The sequence below is a fragment of the Nuphar pumila genome, chromosome 9 (assembly GCF_984573655.1).
Source record: "Nuphar pumila chromosome 9, dmNupPumi1.hap1.1, whole genome shotgun sequence".
NCBI classification, from domain to species: Eukaryota; Viridiplantae; Streptophyta; class Magnoliopsida; order Nymphaeales; family Nymphaeaceae; genus Nuphar; species Nuphar pumila.
This window is the reverse complement of record NC_143257.1, coordinates 32120158-32137093: the sequence shown is the minus strand read 5'-3', so window position 1 is coordinate 32137093 and position 16936 is coordinate 32120158. Positions and strand designations below refer to the sequence as shown.

General features: G+C 42.3%; 1 protein-coding gene across 2 annotated transcripts in view; it reads left to right on the top strand.

The window, feature by feature from the left end:
* Window positions 1–16936, top strand: part of SAMC1 (S-adenosylmethionine carrier 1) — a 205286-nt gene that overhangs the window by 125838 nt on the left and 62512 nt on the right. For both annotated transcript variants that reach the window (XM_090017641.1, XM_090017642.1), the window contains exon 6: window positions 7972–8062. In XM_090017641.1, the coding sequence (XP_089873767.1) occupies window positions 7972–8062 (91 nt within the window). The remainder of the gene's footprint in view (window positions 1–7971; window positions 8063–16936) is intronic.

The window sequence follows — 16936 nt, the reverse complement described above, 5'->3', positions numbered from 1 at the left end:
ATACACCTTTCATTAATGGCATTGTGTAATATATTTTATTGTAATGAGGGTATTTTAGTACCCTAATTTTGTAATAGCAGGTTAATATAAAGGAGCATACACAGCAGTCGACCCTAACACAACAGGGTATCAGTTTTTCCCCAACCTCTCTCTCCCTTTCTCTATCTCTCTCTGTTTCACAGCTCTCTCGCGTGGAACGACCTGCAGGTTGTAAATCTATCATGGTATCAGAGCTACGCTTCAGTTGAAACTGGAATCGATCCAAAAAGGTACGTCTGAAGATCTATTCCTTCTCGATTTCCTCTTCTAAAGTCTGAAGATCCAAAAAGGTACGTCTGTTTCTCGATTTTTTTTGGGTTCACGACTGACCCAACCAGTCTCATTCTTTCCTTTTTCTCCCTACAGTTTCATTTCTGTTTCTTGAACTTGATCAGATCTGACGTTAATCAGATCTGATCAAACTATCTCACCCAGCCAGTCTCATTCTTTCCTTTTTCTCCCTACAGTTTCAATCTAATCTGAGTCAACTCAGAGGGGACTGAGTGACTCAACCTAGATTTTTGACCCAAATCCTTGTTGAAAATATCTTTTCCTGTCATTAATATACCCTGTTCATCTTTCTTGATCACAGCATGAGCTAATCACGCAATCATGCCCTAATTTGATTCAGCTGCATCATCATCTTCTATTTTCTCTCTCATTTCTTCTATTTTCTCTCCTTTAGCTTGGAAGCATTGTGTCAATATCAAGTGGGAATCCATATTCACGATTTTTTTTTGTGTTATTTTCATACCCAATATTCCATCCCTATACAAATCAGAAATCTGATAGATATTAAATTTCTGTTTCAAATCAGCAATCTGATAGCCATTGATCTGATTTAGTTTCTGCAAAAAAAAAAAAAAAAGGTTACAGAAACTGTAGGCAGATTATGCTGAACCCACTCTTAATACTGTGACATATGGATTCCCTTCCCAGCGAGTCGGTTCTTTCTTCAAGTTTCCTCAACCAACTCGTGTCTGAAAAATTAAATAATGGTAACTTCTTTTCTTGGAAGAGGCAAATCATACCTTTCATTAGGTCTGGACGTCTGGAGTTCCTCCTGAGTTCATATCACGAGAAGAAAGGGACAACAAAGGGGAATCTACTACAGTATATGTTAGAAATCCTGAATTTGTGGCATGGATGAAAAGAGATCAAGCGCTAGTTGCTTATATTACATCTACACTATCACAAGAGGTACTTGTAGCCATTCCAGATGACTGCACCGCCATGCAACTTTGGAACAGACTTGTTCAGACATACTCACAGGTTTCTCAGGCCAGGATTATGTTTCTTAAAAGAGAATTTCAAATGTTAAGGAAGGATTCCATGACCATCATGGAATATTTGAACAAAATGAAGGTTATCACAGATCAACTAGCAGTTGTTGGAAGTACAGTTACTGATAAAGATTTGGTACAACAAACTCTCAGTGGATTGGGACACGACTACCATATGATCGTCACTTCCCTATTATGTTTACCTGAGCTGCCCAACTTTGAAGATCTGCGTGCAAAATTGTTGCAATATGAGATGAATTTAAAGGGATTTTCTGAAGAATCATCTATGCATACTGGGGCAAAAGAAGTTCTTGCTATGGGGGTTACTTATGCACGAGGAAGAGGAAGCTATGATATCAAGGGAAATGAAGCACAAGGGAGAAGTGGTCAAGGAGGTCGTGGATTATTGCCTACACCCAACACATATACCAATTCACAAAGACAGAGGCCAATTCCTACATGTTTTCTGTGCAATAAAAAGGGGCATATCAAAGCTAACTGCTGGTTCAATCCCCTAAATAAAGGAAAGTCAACACAAACTGAAGCAAAAAGAGGCACAGACAGTACAAGGATCAACAGAGAAGTAAAGGAGTTATTGTTGTCAGCATTAGCAAAATTGAATCTGAAACAAAATGAGCAAGGTACTTGGTATGTGGACTTTGGCGCAGCGACTCACGTTACTGGTGATGCAGGTAAGCTCCTAAAACTTGTTCCTTACATTGGTAGAAGTAGTATAGTTACTGGAGATGGATCACACCATCCTGTCTCGCATATTGGAAACTCCATTATACCCTTGCCTGAATCTTCCATCAACCTTTCAAAGGTTCTTTATGCTCCTAATATCAAGAAAAACATTGTTTCAGTTTCTAAACTTGATGATATCCAAGCCTCAGTTGAATTTACTCCCTCTTCTGTTCTTGTCAAGGATCTCTGCACGAAGGAGACATTCGCTAGAGGAAAACGACAAGGCAATATGTATGTTTTTCAAGAAGATTCTTCAGCACATATTCGCTCTGCAAACACAAACTTGAAGCCCCAATCATCGTTACCTTCTGAAAATCCCACCTGTGTTTTCAGTGTCTCTGAAATCAATAAGCCAAACCTATCTAGGTCACTGCAGTAGTAGTTTCATTGAAAAGCTTGTTTCAAATAACCTCATTCCCAAGTCAAGTTTAGGAATAAATGTCAATGACAACAAATGTTCTAGTTGTCTCTTATGTAAGAGTCAGGTTTTACCATTTCATTCTATCAATAAAAGAGCTTCAAGACCTTTTGAGACTATCTGTTCTGATGTTTGGGGGCCTGCTCCAGTTGCTTCCATATCTGGAACTAGATATTATCTTTTATTTGTTGACAGTTATTCTCGCTATTCTTGGATATTTTTCATGAAACATAAATCTGAGACTTTCAAGTTGTTCCGTAACTTCCATTCCTTTGTCAAAAACCAATTTTCTGAAAACATCCTAAGTTTCCAATGTGACGGAGGAGGCGAATTCTCTTTCATTGACTTTACTAACTTTTTTCAAAGTAACGAGATAAGGAAAAAGGTGTCTTGCCCACACATACCTCAGCAGAATGGGATTGCTGAAAGGAAGCATCGCCATATTGTTGAGAGTGCGATGAGCATGATGCATGACAATAGTCTTCCGATCACTTTATGGATAGAGGCTTTTCATTCTGCAGTTCATGTGATAAATCGATTGCCCATGACTGTCTTGGAAAACAAGTCTCCTTACTTGTCTCTTTTTGGTGTACATCCCAACTATTATGAATTGCATGTGTTTGGTTGTTTATGCTATGTTCATGTTGACAGTTCAATGAGGCATAAGTTTCAGGATAAGGCCCTGAAGTGCAGGTTTGTGGGTTATGCTGATGACTATAAAGGGTACATGTGCTATGATCCGGTGAGCAAGCACATCAAAATATCAAGAAATGTCATCTTCGATGAATTGAATTTTGATTGTCGATACACTAGTTCTTCAGAATCAAAACCTAAAGTTGAGGCTTATTATCCTTGGTTGAATTATGAACTTCTCTCAGGAGCTAGTAATGTTTGCTCAAACTGCACTCAAAAGGATAAGAGATCTATGTCTACTGATGAAATGATTGCCCATGAAAATACAGACCCAACTTTGAATCCAGAAAGGTATAAAGGCCTCGTCTACACTCGACGAGAAAGAGAGCCGCCCACTATAGTTAATTCGGATGTGGATGCATCCTCTACATCCAACATCGTTGATACTAGAAGATCTACACGTTCTCGCCATCCAATTGAAAGGTGGGTCAGTTATGAAAATTTCTCATTAGATTTTCAACTTTTTCTAACAGCCTTGAATAAAGAAGATGAACCCACAACGTTCTCTCAAGCGTCAAATTCCAGAAGATGGATTGAAGCAATGAATAAGGAGATGGAAGCTCTACATGAATGTGGTACGTGGGATGTCGTGCCAAGGCCACCTGACAAAAACGTTGTTGGTTCGAAATGGGTGTACAAAATAAAGTATAAACCAGATGGGACTATAGAGCGATACAAGGCGAGACTTGTAGCCAAAGGTTTTACACAGGAGCAAGGACAGGATTATGATGAAACTTTTAGTCTAGTGGTGCGGATGGGGACAATCAGAGTCATACTTTCTTTAGCTATTGAACATCAATGGACTATTAGCCAACTTGATGTGAAGAATGCTTTTCTTCATGGAGATTTGAGAGAAGTATACATGGAACAACCCACTGGTTACGCAGAAGGTAATCCTACAAAATATGTCTGCAGACTAAAAAGGGCGATATATGGATTGAAGCAGGCATCTCGATCTTGGTTCGACAACTTTTCTCTTGAAATACAAAAATATGGTTTTAAGAAATCCCTTCTTGACCACTCCTTATTTATATTTAAGAACCAAGACACAATTACTCTGTTGTTGATATATGTGGATCATATCATCATCATTGGTAATTCCAATGAGCACATTGAAGAAGTCAAACATCTCTTGAATCAGAGGTTCAAAATGAAGGACCTTGGCAAACTACGATACTTTCTTGGAGTTGAAGTCGACAGTACTTCTGAAGAGATGACTCTCACTCAACATAAGTATACCATTGATGTTCTCAATAAAGCGGGTATGAAAGACTGTAAGCCCTTGAGCACTCCTAGCGTTCTTCATCAAAGGCTTAGCTCTCAAGACGGAGATCCATTTGATAATTCCACACAGTACCGTAGCATAGTGGGTATGTTACAATACCTCACTTTTACTCGCCTTGATATAGTCTACTCGGTGAATCAAGTTTCTCAGTTTATGCATGCACCATGTGAAGGACATATGGAAGCAGTTAAATGGATACTACGGTATCTGAAGGGAACGGTTGGGGATGGTCTCATATATAAGCGAAAGACAAATGGACAAAATGCACATGAGATCACTATTTATTCTGATGCGGACTGGGCGGGAGATCCAGATGAACGCAAATCAGTATCCGGCTATTGTGTATTTGTTGGGATGAATTTGGTTTCTTGGAGTAGTAAGAAACAAAAGGTTGTTGCCAGATCCAGTACAGAGGCTGAATACAGGTCAATGGCAACCACCACTGCTGAGGCTACTTGGATTAGACATCTATTGACAGAAGTCGGAGAATCGATCTTTCGATCACTTCTTTTGTGTGACAACCAGAGTGCCATCAGTATGTCCTTTAATCCAATCCATCACAGTCGTGCCAAACATATTGAGATAGACCAGCATTTTGTGAGACAGAAGGTAGAAGAGAAAGAGATTGAGCTTGAATTTGTTCGAACTACAGATCAAGTGGCGGATATATTTACAAAAGGATTGACAAAAGACAGATTTTGGATGTTAAAAGGCAAGTTGTTCATGGTTCAAGATCATGCACAACTTGAGGGAGGGTGAAAAGAAGTGTTTTCTCTAGTTACGGGTCATGGATCTCCAAATCCAGACCAGTGACAGACACCTTTCATTAATGGCATTGTGTAATATATTTTATTGTAATGAGGGTATTTTAGTACCCTAATTTTGTAATAGCAGGTTAATATAAAGGTGCATACACAACAGCCGACCCTAACACAACAGGGTATCGGTTTTTCCCCAACCTCTCTCTCCCTTTCTCTATCTCTCTCTGTTTCACAGCTCTCTCGCGTGGAACGACCTGCAGGTTGTAAATCTATCACCCCCCGGACTCCCTCTCTCTCTCTCTCGGCTCTCTCTCCACCCCTCGCATTATCGCCTCTCAGCTCGTCAGAGTGCCGCTTAGCCCCTCGCAATATCGCCTCTCTCAGCTCCTCACAACGTCACCCTCTATGCGCAACTCAGGTACTCCTCTTGTCTTTGTCTCCCTCTCGACTCGCCTCTCTCATCTCTGTCTCCCTCTCTCTCTCGTCTTCCCCCTCTTTGTCTCCTCTCTCTTGCTCTCATCTTCCCCATCTGTCTCCCTCTTGATTTCTCTCTTTCAGTTTTTTTTTTCAAGTTGTTTTCAATTTTTTTTGTTTTAAGGTGTTTTTCAGTTATACTTATATATATTATTAGATATTCAAACCGAATATCGATTATTAGATATTTTCAAACAGAATACAAAATACTTATATATATTGGAATTTTGGACTTTTTGTCTTTTTGGTAAGCGTGTTATTTGTTAACTTGATAGTTGATACTTGATACTTTGTTTATGAATGCTTTTCTATAGTTCTGTTTGCTAAGTGCTAATTGTTAGGTATTAATGTCTATTATCTATTTATCTGAAATTGTTATTAGCTTGTTATAACTTGTTTCTTAAATGTTAATTTGTTAGTTGTAGTTGTAGTTTACTTGTTATTGCATTTTGATTCTTTGAATAAAAGTTGTTAGCCTGTTCTGTTACTAGTTTAGTTGGTTGTTAAATGTTAAATTAATTTATGTTGTCTTGTTGGAATAATAGATTTTGATTTTGGAATTTGTTTTAATATATATACTGTCGTGTCTCCATACCCACATTTTTTGGAATTGTTGTGTCGTACCCTCCGTACCCGTACCCATGTGACATAGGTCCAAGGCATAGAAGAACAAAACAAAGAACTAGAGTGAATATCATGAATTCTTAATTGGTGATGGTGGTTCATAAGGGACAAGATGTTTTGCATCATCCTGCTCTCAGTTATTGGTGTGAGGATGATAAACATGGATCTTGCTCATTGTCAGACCAGACATCAATGACAGCCTTGAAACCAACCTATTTGACTACCGGATTGGGTTCAACCTAGAGTTGCCAGTCGGAGAAGCGGGAGCAGGAAGCGATTTGGGAAGCAAAAGCGAGAAGCGAGGCAATTCAAAAATTTTAGGAAGTGGGAAGCGCGGGACGACTTAGAAGCAAACCGGGAATCATCTCGGAAGCGGCCTAGGAAGTGAGGGGGATGCAAAAAAAGGGAAAAAAGAAAGAAAAACAAAAATGAAAACACAAAAAAAAATGAAAAATGCTTCCCAGTTTTTTTTGGCGCTTCCCAACATGTTTCACCCAGACTTGGCCCTTGGTGGGTTGGTTGCTGGATATCACATTGGATAGCCAACCCAAAATCCATCCCTACATGCTCATCATCCATAATATATAGGCCTGAAGCATGTGGTAGCAGACAACTAAATTCTTTTTGGTGTTTGTCCTATTTCTTTCTTGATTTTTGTTCTGTTTGTAGAAAGCTGTTAAAATGAAAAAGTTAATGGACATAATATATAATTAAATAACATTAAAAATTAATAACTAAGCATTACAGAGTTTAAGAGCATGTTATACTTATGTACAGAAACACACAAACTGTTCAACTGTTATAGCAATAATGACTGGTAGCTTATATGTGTTATAGGCAAGTATGTTATAGCAGTAATGTAACTGGGAACAAGCATGAAGAGAGCGTAGATCACTGGTTTTCTATGTACAAAAGCTCCTGAAATAAGTGAGAACAGTAAAGAAATTATATCTGAATTGGATGAACTTGAAGATGCATAGCTCCAAGTCAAATACATACTGTTCCCTTTGGGATAGTTTTAGCTGCCAGCCAACTTTGAATGTTTATATCAAGGGCTTGTATATCGTTAATCACATTCATGTATGCTGGGATAATGGTTATACACCATTTCTGCTGAAGGGTGTGAATTAGTTTGTGTAAATATTTCTAATACTTGTGAAAATTTAGAGCCCGAGATCTATTGTCAAAAACTTCTTTTTTATGTGGTAGGCCTTCTAGCTGGATTTTTCATCATATAGGGAAAATTGGATGATTCAGTAAGTGCCTATTTTTTTTTTTTAAATTTGTATTATGAAAATTCTTCTCATCAGTTTCTTACACGACTTCAAATACATATTTCAGATATTTTGTCAATATGTCGTGTTCTTGAATATATTTTTTTATAGTATATGCCCTTTCCAAAAAAAATTAAAGGTTAAAACCCAAGATCAGCAGTAGTTCTGATTATCTCCTTTGCTGCAGTCTTTAAGACTTATGTTGTATGAATATTTAAAGATTTAGACCGCTGAACATTGTTTTCATTATAGAAACTTCCAGAAAATTGATTTTGATTGTCTTTGGGCATTTTTTAATTCTTTGTTTGCTTCAATGGTTAATGTTTTCTTTACTTGGATTCTGTATATAGTTTTGTTAACTATTTTTTATGTACAGGGCTTCTGCTATATTTATAGGTCTATATGAACCTGCAAAGCAAAAATTGTTAAAAATCCTTCCAGATAATCTCAGTGCATTCGCGCATCTGGTGAGACTTTATATCCTGCTTAATATGTTAGATTTGTGTTTGTCAGAATATGAGGAAACCTGTTCTTTGAAATTTTAATTACTGGAAATTGAACTGATCAAATATCAGTGTATAATTGAATGCAACTTACATGGTTTGCTTGTATTAAATGTTGCTTGATTTTCTTATTTGGTGTCACTATGCGCTCACTGCCACTGTTCTCCAATCACTGATCAGAAGATCTGTGCGGGTTTTTTTCTTTTTCGTTTTCCCTCTAGGGAAGCTTCAGATTGTGAAGACATGCTTTGTTATATGGACTAGAAAGAAAATATTAGCACTTCTACATATTGTGAAAATAAGTGCCGTTTTCATTTTTAATGGAAAATATATTGAATAGATTCCTTAGAAAAATAAATGCTGCCAGAGGCACTTCAGTGATATCTAAGTCACAGGGTGCCGCACCCACGTCCACGCGACGCGACTCTGGTGCAGGTGCGGGTGCTGCACCCGGTGCGGTCAACACACCCAGGGTCATAACAGTCCGATTCTGGACCTAAAAAAAAATCGATGAAATGGGGCTGGAAGGGGGATTAGGGCAAAAAAATCACCCCCTCCCCTCTCGACCCTGACGCCTCCTCTTCTCTTCTGAGCCGTCTCCAACCCAGCCCATCTCCGGCATGGCGACTCCAGGTATGTCTCCTTCAATCTTTCTCTCTCTCCCCCTACCTCTCTCGCTCTTCTCGGTTAAACCCCCGCCCTGCCTCTCTCTCTGCGTACCTCTCTCTCTCCCCTCTGCATATCTCTCTCTCCTCAACCTCCAATCTCTCTCACTCCCCCGTCCCCAACATCAGATAAGTTAAAAGGCAAACCCTGCGCATATTCCTGAATCCTGTGCTCAACCTCCTCAACATCAGCAGATTGACGCAAAATTCCTTCTACTTTTGAACCTAAACCCAAACAATTTAGAAAATTAATTAATCAGAGATAAGATTCATCAAGTTTTTGATGCAATATGAACCATTGATTTTCAATCTCCCTAAAAAACACATCTAATGTAATATCATGTATGTTCATACTTAGTCATTTTCTGTTTTTTTCGAAAATTTGGCAAGTATAGAACAAAAATCGTTTGAACCTCGATCTTAAACCGATGCTTTTGAGTCTGGGCTTGGCCCAGGTCTCATCAACTAGGTTGAGACGAGCCAATCGAAACATGAAAATGAGTTTTATTTTCAACCTTTAAATTCGAGCAAAATTCGGAATTTGATATTCATGTTATATATCGTTGGATGCGTCTCAGAATTCTAAGCGCAACGATATTTAACTTTTTTGGATTCAGGTTCTGGTTGGCCCAAAAATCACATTTTTTTAAAAAGGAGCAGTTTGTCGATCCTCATTTGGATCAGACTGGATCCAATGCTTATGATCCGAATTAGTAAGGATTTGGACCTTATCCAAGGCCCATTTTAATCTGGATATTGATCCAGATCATAATCCAATTTCGTTCTAAGTCACACGGACTCTGCTTTATGGTCGTCGCACCTGCGTCGACACGCCCCGACACGGGTGCAACTTCGGACATGGGGCAGACTTGGTCAACGGAGAGTCGGACTCGGTCAACGCATCGAGGCTGAGTCCGTCCACGTTTTGGACTTGGTCAACTTTGACTGAGTCCATATTCGTCCATTGTAAAAAAATGTTAATTTTTGCTTTTTTATTTTTGCTTTATAGAACAAAAAAATCCTAAAGTGTATCGCTCTCACTGTCTATATGTAAAGCTCTCTAAATTCCTAGTCAATTCTTATAAGTCAAATAAAGTATTGATTTTATTGAAAAATGCAGGGTATTACAACAGTTGGTTTGCACACAAATCTAGAAACGAAGCATGGAAAGGGCTGAACAAAAAAAGTGGATATCCAAATGAGCACTACCTTCTGTTGTAATGCAAAGAGATCCCATTCGGAAATCGAACCATCGATGCTAGATGAAAACAATCGACCAGATGAATGCATCCCCTTCAGGCCCAAACGACACTATATGAGAGATGAGATCCTCGAAGTCGGAGTTACCATGAATTGTCTGGCATTAAAATGCATCCCCTTCAGGCCCGAACTGTAACACCCCAAAATTTCAACTTGTGATTTCGAAAACATTATCGAAAAACCTTTCAAAGATTTAAAGTTTAACTTTTAAAAACGACTGCAGAAGGCATTTAGAAAGGAGCACAAGTTAACAATCCTGGGTACGTTAGCTGAAAGACCACCATTCACATTAACAACTACTAAAAAGGAATTGAGGAAATAATGCAATAGATTATTAATAAAATCTGCAGTTTATTACAAAATAAGCAATTTCTCAAAGTTCCATAATCTAAAGAAAAACTCTAAAACTCAGAGCCAAGACGCCAGCAGAAAGAAGAGAAATCTTGAGCCATAATGCACCACGCTATCGGCCGCCTATGAAGTCCTACTCTTCACCTGCCCATGAAATGGGTCAGTTTCATAACAAACTAATAGGTGCACGAATAGATAAGTCGAATAAAATAAAGCAGGACATTAATGAGATAAGCAGTTATTATATTAAAACAACCAATACAATTATAATCTATTCTAACAAGTGTAATATGTGCAAAAAGCTATTGTTTGAAGCATTTCAAGCAGTGTAAGTCTCAATCATCTACAACTATTCAAAAAGATATTCTTTAAGTTCTGATATTACCTGGCCTGTGGGTACGCACAAACGCGAAACGTAGAAACAACCGAGACCGATCCGGGGGTTTATTATGTCAGGTGTTTTCATTAACCCGGATGACTGACTGAGTCCGCTCCTAAGGGGATGGTCAGTGACCAAGAGAGAAAATCCCCAAAGGCATTCGTGGCCCATGGATGCATCCAACTTCTGCAGAAGTACCTGGGAGTTACCACCTAGGATAGTTTATGGTAGTCCCAATTCCCCTAACTCCGATGACTGGGGAAGCCGAGTCTTTTGCCCGTGGGGTGGTTGTTAACAACCTGTCCATCATAGTTTTTGTACCATCCATCCTCTCCCTTGATGAACCGTGAAGGTCGAATGGGTACGACGGGGGTTTCTTAACCGCCGCCCCATTCTACATGCTCTGGTCTATTTGACCCACTCGAGCATCTTGCCTCTGAAGACGAGTTGTCACCATTTATGTGATCTCAGCATTGTGCTAAATGCACGCATTGAGGTTGCAACAACCTCATCATCCAAACATCGTAATACACATGGGACGTACTTGTCCAAAAGTACGATCGTACCTTTCTAGAGGTCCGTCCCGACCCGACCCGGATCCAACCCGTGCCCAGCCCCTCGAAAACCCCTTTTCAGAGGGGCTGGCAGCCCACGGCAGGGGGGATCTCCGGCGACACAGGGGGCGGGCCCTGTGTGCGCCCCCTCCTTATAAAAAGGCAAGAGGGGAGAGGGGAGGGCTTACGAGCCTCCCCCGCCCCCCCGACTCTCGCTCTCATCTCTCGTCTCTCCCCTCTGTCTCTACTCTCTCTCCCCCCGACTCTATCTCTCATCTCTCTCTCATTGCCGACGCCGGCCAACCCCCCTTCACGGCGGTCACCTCTCCGGCGAGCCCCCCTTCACGACGGTCACCTCTCCGGCGAGCCCTCCTTCACGACGATCACCTCCACGGCGACCTCCCACTCCCTCCGGCAGCCCAGGTAACCCCCCCCCCCCCCCTCCTCCCTCTCACTGTCTCCCTCCCGATAGCGGCAGGCAGGGGCCAAAGGCCCCTGCGACTCTCCCTCCCTCTGTTTACCTTCCGGCAGGGGGCCATCGGCCCCTGCCCCTCTTCTTTTCAAAATTCCAGCAGGGGCCGATGGCCCTTGCCTTTTTTTTTTTATGAACGACATGGGCCATTGGCCCCTGCCTCCTCTCCTGTTAAGCCGCAAGGGGCCTTTAGCCCCTGCGCTCCCCCTTCCTACTCGTTTCCTTGGCAGGGGCCATCGGCCCCTGCCCCTTTCTTTTAAAACCTGGCAGGAGTCGAAGGCAGGGGCTGGACCCACGTTTTTCAAAAAAAAATAAAAATAAAATAAATTCGGACCCGGGCCGGGTCGGGTCCGGACCCGACCCGGGCCCGCCTGCGATAGGGTTTCATAACCCGACGCAGGAGAGGTTTTGTTTAAAACAAAACCCCCCTGTGCGCCGCATCCCCCCCACCGCGCCTTCGGCCCGATTGGGAAACCCATCGGGGTTTCCCCTTTTGTCGCCCCTCCCCGAGCTCTTTAAGAGCATTGCGGGAGGGGAGGAACGATGCCCCGCCCCCCTTCTCGTTCCCTGCAGGCGACAACCTCGCCGGCAACCCCGACTGACGCCTCCTCCTTCCCTGCGCACGCCGCCGACCGCCAGCCACCTCGCCTCCTCCTTCCCTGCGCACGCCGCCGACCGCCAGCCACCTCGCCTCCTCTCCTTCCAGGTATGCAGCCTCCACCTTCTCCTCCTCCCCCTCCCATCTCTCTCTGTCACCTCGCCAGGACGCCGGCAGGCGGCGCACGGCCTCTGCCGCGCCCTCCCACCTCCCTCTTTGCCCATTGGAAACCCGACAGGGGGCCTACAAGGCCCCTGTCGTCCCCTTCTCTCTTGTGGGGGTTCGCCGGAGTGCCGGCAGGGGGGCCAATGGCCGCTGCGGCACCTCCTCACCCCTGTGGGTGATAGGGAAACCGACGGGAGGTCGGTTGCCCCCTGTCACCCCCGTCCCGAGCCCTCTCTCTGGCAGGGGTTAGCCCCCTGCCTCCTCTCAATCTCCGGTGAGCAGAGGCAATTCCCCTGCCGTTTCCTGTTTTTCCGGCTGGCAGGGGCGATGCCCCTGTCGCCCTTTGTTTTGCTGGGCTGGCAGGGGCTCGCCCCTGCCGCCTCTTGGCTTCTGGCAGGGCAGGGGATATCCCCCCTGCTGCCTCTTGTTTCTCGGCACGCAGGGGGCTTGTCACCCCTGCGGCTCCGTGGTTTTGTCAGGCAGGGGTCGAGGCCCCTGCCATTTGTTGGTTCTGCAGGCAGGGGTCGAGGCCCTTGCTGTCCCTTGATTCGTCAGGCAGGGGCTGGGGCCCCTGCCATTCCCTATTTTTGTGGCCCCTGCCATATCATGTTCTTCAGGCAAGGGGGCCGAGGCCTCTGCCGTTCTCTATTCTGCGGGGTAGGGGTCGATACCCCTGCCCTTCATTATTTTGTCTGGCAGGGGCCGAAACCCCTGCCATTCTGAGCTGGCACGCAGGGACCAGTGTCCCTGCCACTTGTTACCTTCGTGAGGCAGGGGCCGAGGCCCCTGTCAGCTGTTTTGTCAGGTAGGGGCCGATGCCCCTGCCATGCGTGACCTTGTTTGGCAGGGGCAGAGGCCCCTGCCCTTCGCTTCCTCGTCAGGCAGGGGCCGAAGCCCCTGCTATTTTATTGTTCTGTCGGAAGGAGCCGAGGGCCCCTGCCGCCTTGCTGTTTTCGGCAATGGCTCGTCCCTGTCGCCTAAACCTACCCATGTCCTCATCGCACCATTAATTAGATTAGCTTAATTAAATGTTTCGCACTCTTGCAGATTTACGCAACAGGTCTCGATCGTGCTCTGCGGCTCAACCCTCATATTATCCTCACGCGTAGGCGTACGCAGTTGCACGACATCCCAAGGTAGGGTAAAGTCGCACAAGGGGCAATAAGATCTAATTAAGTTGAAATAATTAAAATGTCTATGCTAGTTGTACTTAGATTTATACTGCTTTTGCGTGACTTATTATTCTTGTCTCCATGTTTATGAGTCGATGTACGGTTTTACTCTTCGAGTAGTAATTTGTGTATTTGCTTACGTGTTGAAGGTGGTTTCGCACTTTTTGCAATACTTATGCCCTAAGTTGCTTGCATGTATACTCGCCTGTACCTTTCTATGGGTGGATGTACAATTTCATTATTCGATTATTATTTTGCGTAGTGTTTATGAATTTGAGGTGTGGTTTCGTATTTCTTGAAATACATATGCCCTTGTTTGCTTGCATCCATTTTTGCGTGCACGTTTCCTTTGAGTGAGGTACGACCTTGTGTCTCGTGTATTACTTATGACCTTATGTGTTTGCCTGTCTAAGTGGTCAATGTATGGTGTTGGTACCTCATGTATTACTTATGTGCTTTTCCCTCGATGTGCGGCATCGCAAGTCGAGAGTTGTTTGTTGACATGTTATAACCTGCATATGCTCACACTCATGGTAAATATGTACTTACATAACTGTAGTCTTGTGCATATCCTGTTATCACCTGTTTTCAAAACACCAGAAGTTGCACTTGAGCACTATAGTTCTTTTAAAGAGGATTTCCTTCTGCAAACCCCGGGCTCTTCAAAATGCACAACTTTTGCAAAGTATGATTAAATCTTGCAGGATTGCGAAGTCACATTTGGCCCCTCCCAAGTCCACACACTTGGGAGAAATGTTTTATAACCTTGACTCAAGTTGCGGCTCATTTTGAATAACCCTGATCATGGGCATGAACATATGAATGAGTGGGGTTCTGTTGAAGGACCCATTCCTTATGTATCAATCTAGTGTAACATGTCGATACTAAGATAAATTTTGGATGTAAGATTGATAGTGTTGTGTCTTGTGTGAATGACTTAATGTGGCATTATGGCTTTTAAGGATGAATCGTGCCAAATGAGCACTCCTATATTCTTTGAATTGTTTTGAAGTTGGGTGTTGGGTATTCCTTTTGAGAAGCCCACAGACCTCCCTGATTCAGTATGGCGTACTTTTAGACATGCACAACATGTTAAGTACTTTGTTGATCGGACGAGAGATCCGAGATGACCTTGCATCATGAAATATGAAAAATGTTGTTGAAGTGAATTCAAGATTTATCTTGCCAGGCTGTGTTGTATTAATTCTTTTGCAGATAACATCTGTTGGGGTTTCTTTTGTGGAACCATATCCCTTTCATCGTAGTCGTACTTATGACATGTACGACCGTACTTTTTGACAAGTACGTCTTCTTACGTTGCGATGATTGGATGAGTAGGTTGTGGCAACCTCGATGAGCGCAAATAACAAAATGTTGTGATCACCTAAATAAGTGATGTTTTCGCCTTCACCGGCAAGATACTCGAGTGGGTCGAAAGATCAGAGTATGTAGAATGAGTCTTCAGTTAACTACCCCTGATGTACTCATTCGAATCGCTGACTCCTGTCAGGAGAGAGGACAGGAAGGTACAAAACTTCGATGGACATGCCATTAATGGCAGTTACGAGCAAAAGACTCGGCTTCCCCAGTCATCGGAGTTAGGGGAATGGGACTACCATAATTATCCTAGGTGGTAGCTCTCCATGTTTGGGATGCATCCATTGTTTATGCTGCTTTGGGGATTTATCTCTTGGTCACCGACCGTCCCCTTAGGTGCGGACTCAGTCAGCTATCCGGGTTATCATAAAATACATAGCATAATAAACCCCCGGATCAGTCTAGGCTGTTTCTAGAGTTGTGCCTTGTGCGTACCCGCTTGGCCAGTTAATATCGAAACATAAGTTAAACCTGATCGCAATGTGTTCAGTTATGCACGTATGAAAGTTATAGGGTACAACAGGTTCAATACTTATGGAATTGTGTGTGTGGTTGATGAAGCATTGTATTTTGTTAGTTAACTTCCTTGTGCAGTGCTTTGCTTGTAATAGTTAGCCTACTGGTGCCAGTAAAATGCTTGTAATAATTTTAACATTGTGATCATGATAGTTGCTCTGTGAATCTGTTGAAATTAAATTGCTATATAATAGCCTGTCTACTTGACATATTAAATTATTCTGCTTAATTATGTTCAATATTGTTATGTCTGTGCACCTACCAGTTTTTAGTGAAACTGACCCATTTTATGGGTAGGTTTTGGATAGGTAATACAGTCTGCGATGGCACGATGGCGTGATGAGAGCAAGATAGAGCTTTTTCTCTGACGTTTCGCTCCTGAGGACATGTTGGTAAATTTGGTATGAAGGGTATTCCAAAATTTCTCTTTTATTAAACCGTGAGTTAATAAAACTGTTTTAGTAAGCTTCTTCTTGGTTTCAACAAACGAATTCTCAATTATTGAAACTCTGTTTCTAAACCATTTGACTTCAATGGTTGTGTGGGATTTGACAAAAAGGAAAGTTTACGCTGTAATGTGCTCAAGATCCATTGACTTGTGGTTTTAAAAATATCATTTTCCGCTGAAGTATTATTTAAACTCTGATTATTGTATGATTTCAAAGCTTTCTAAACTTTTCTAAAAAGTTACAAGTCCTGGATTTTTGGGGCGTTACACCCGATGTGGAGGAAGAAACTTTTAGAATTTGTTGGAGAGCCATAGATATTTGCCCAAGAGTCTCTTTGAGGTCATTATTCTTGCCTTTATCTTCTTTGGTGGTAGTTTCTTCAAGAGAGGCCACCTTAGGCTTGAAAGTTCCATTAAGCTTTGGGCAAACGAGTTTGATGTGACCCGGCTCATAGCAATGATGACAAACAATCATTTTTCTTCCTCCATTATAGTTTCTTTGTTTCCCAAAATGAGGAGGTTTATAGGTTCTTACATTGTTACCGGATTTCGATACGGCAAGCACTTCATCAAGATGTTTACTCATGCCAAGCCTTGTCTCCTCTTGAGTGATTTCGGCAATGGCATCCTCAATAGGAGGAAAAATAGATCTATGGAGAAGTGAGGATCTCACTTGCTCAAATTTGAGACGTAGCCCAAAAAGAAATTGAAACAATCGTTCTTGTTCAATTTGTTTTTGTCTTAATTCAATATCTTCCATAGAAACCCATTTTGGCTCTAAAAGAGCCAATTCATCCCATAGCGGGTTTAGGGCACTATAATAGTCTTGAATGCTAGAATCACCTTGTTTGGTGGTTCTAATCTTTTCTTGCAAAAAATAT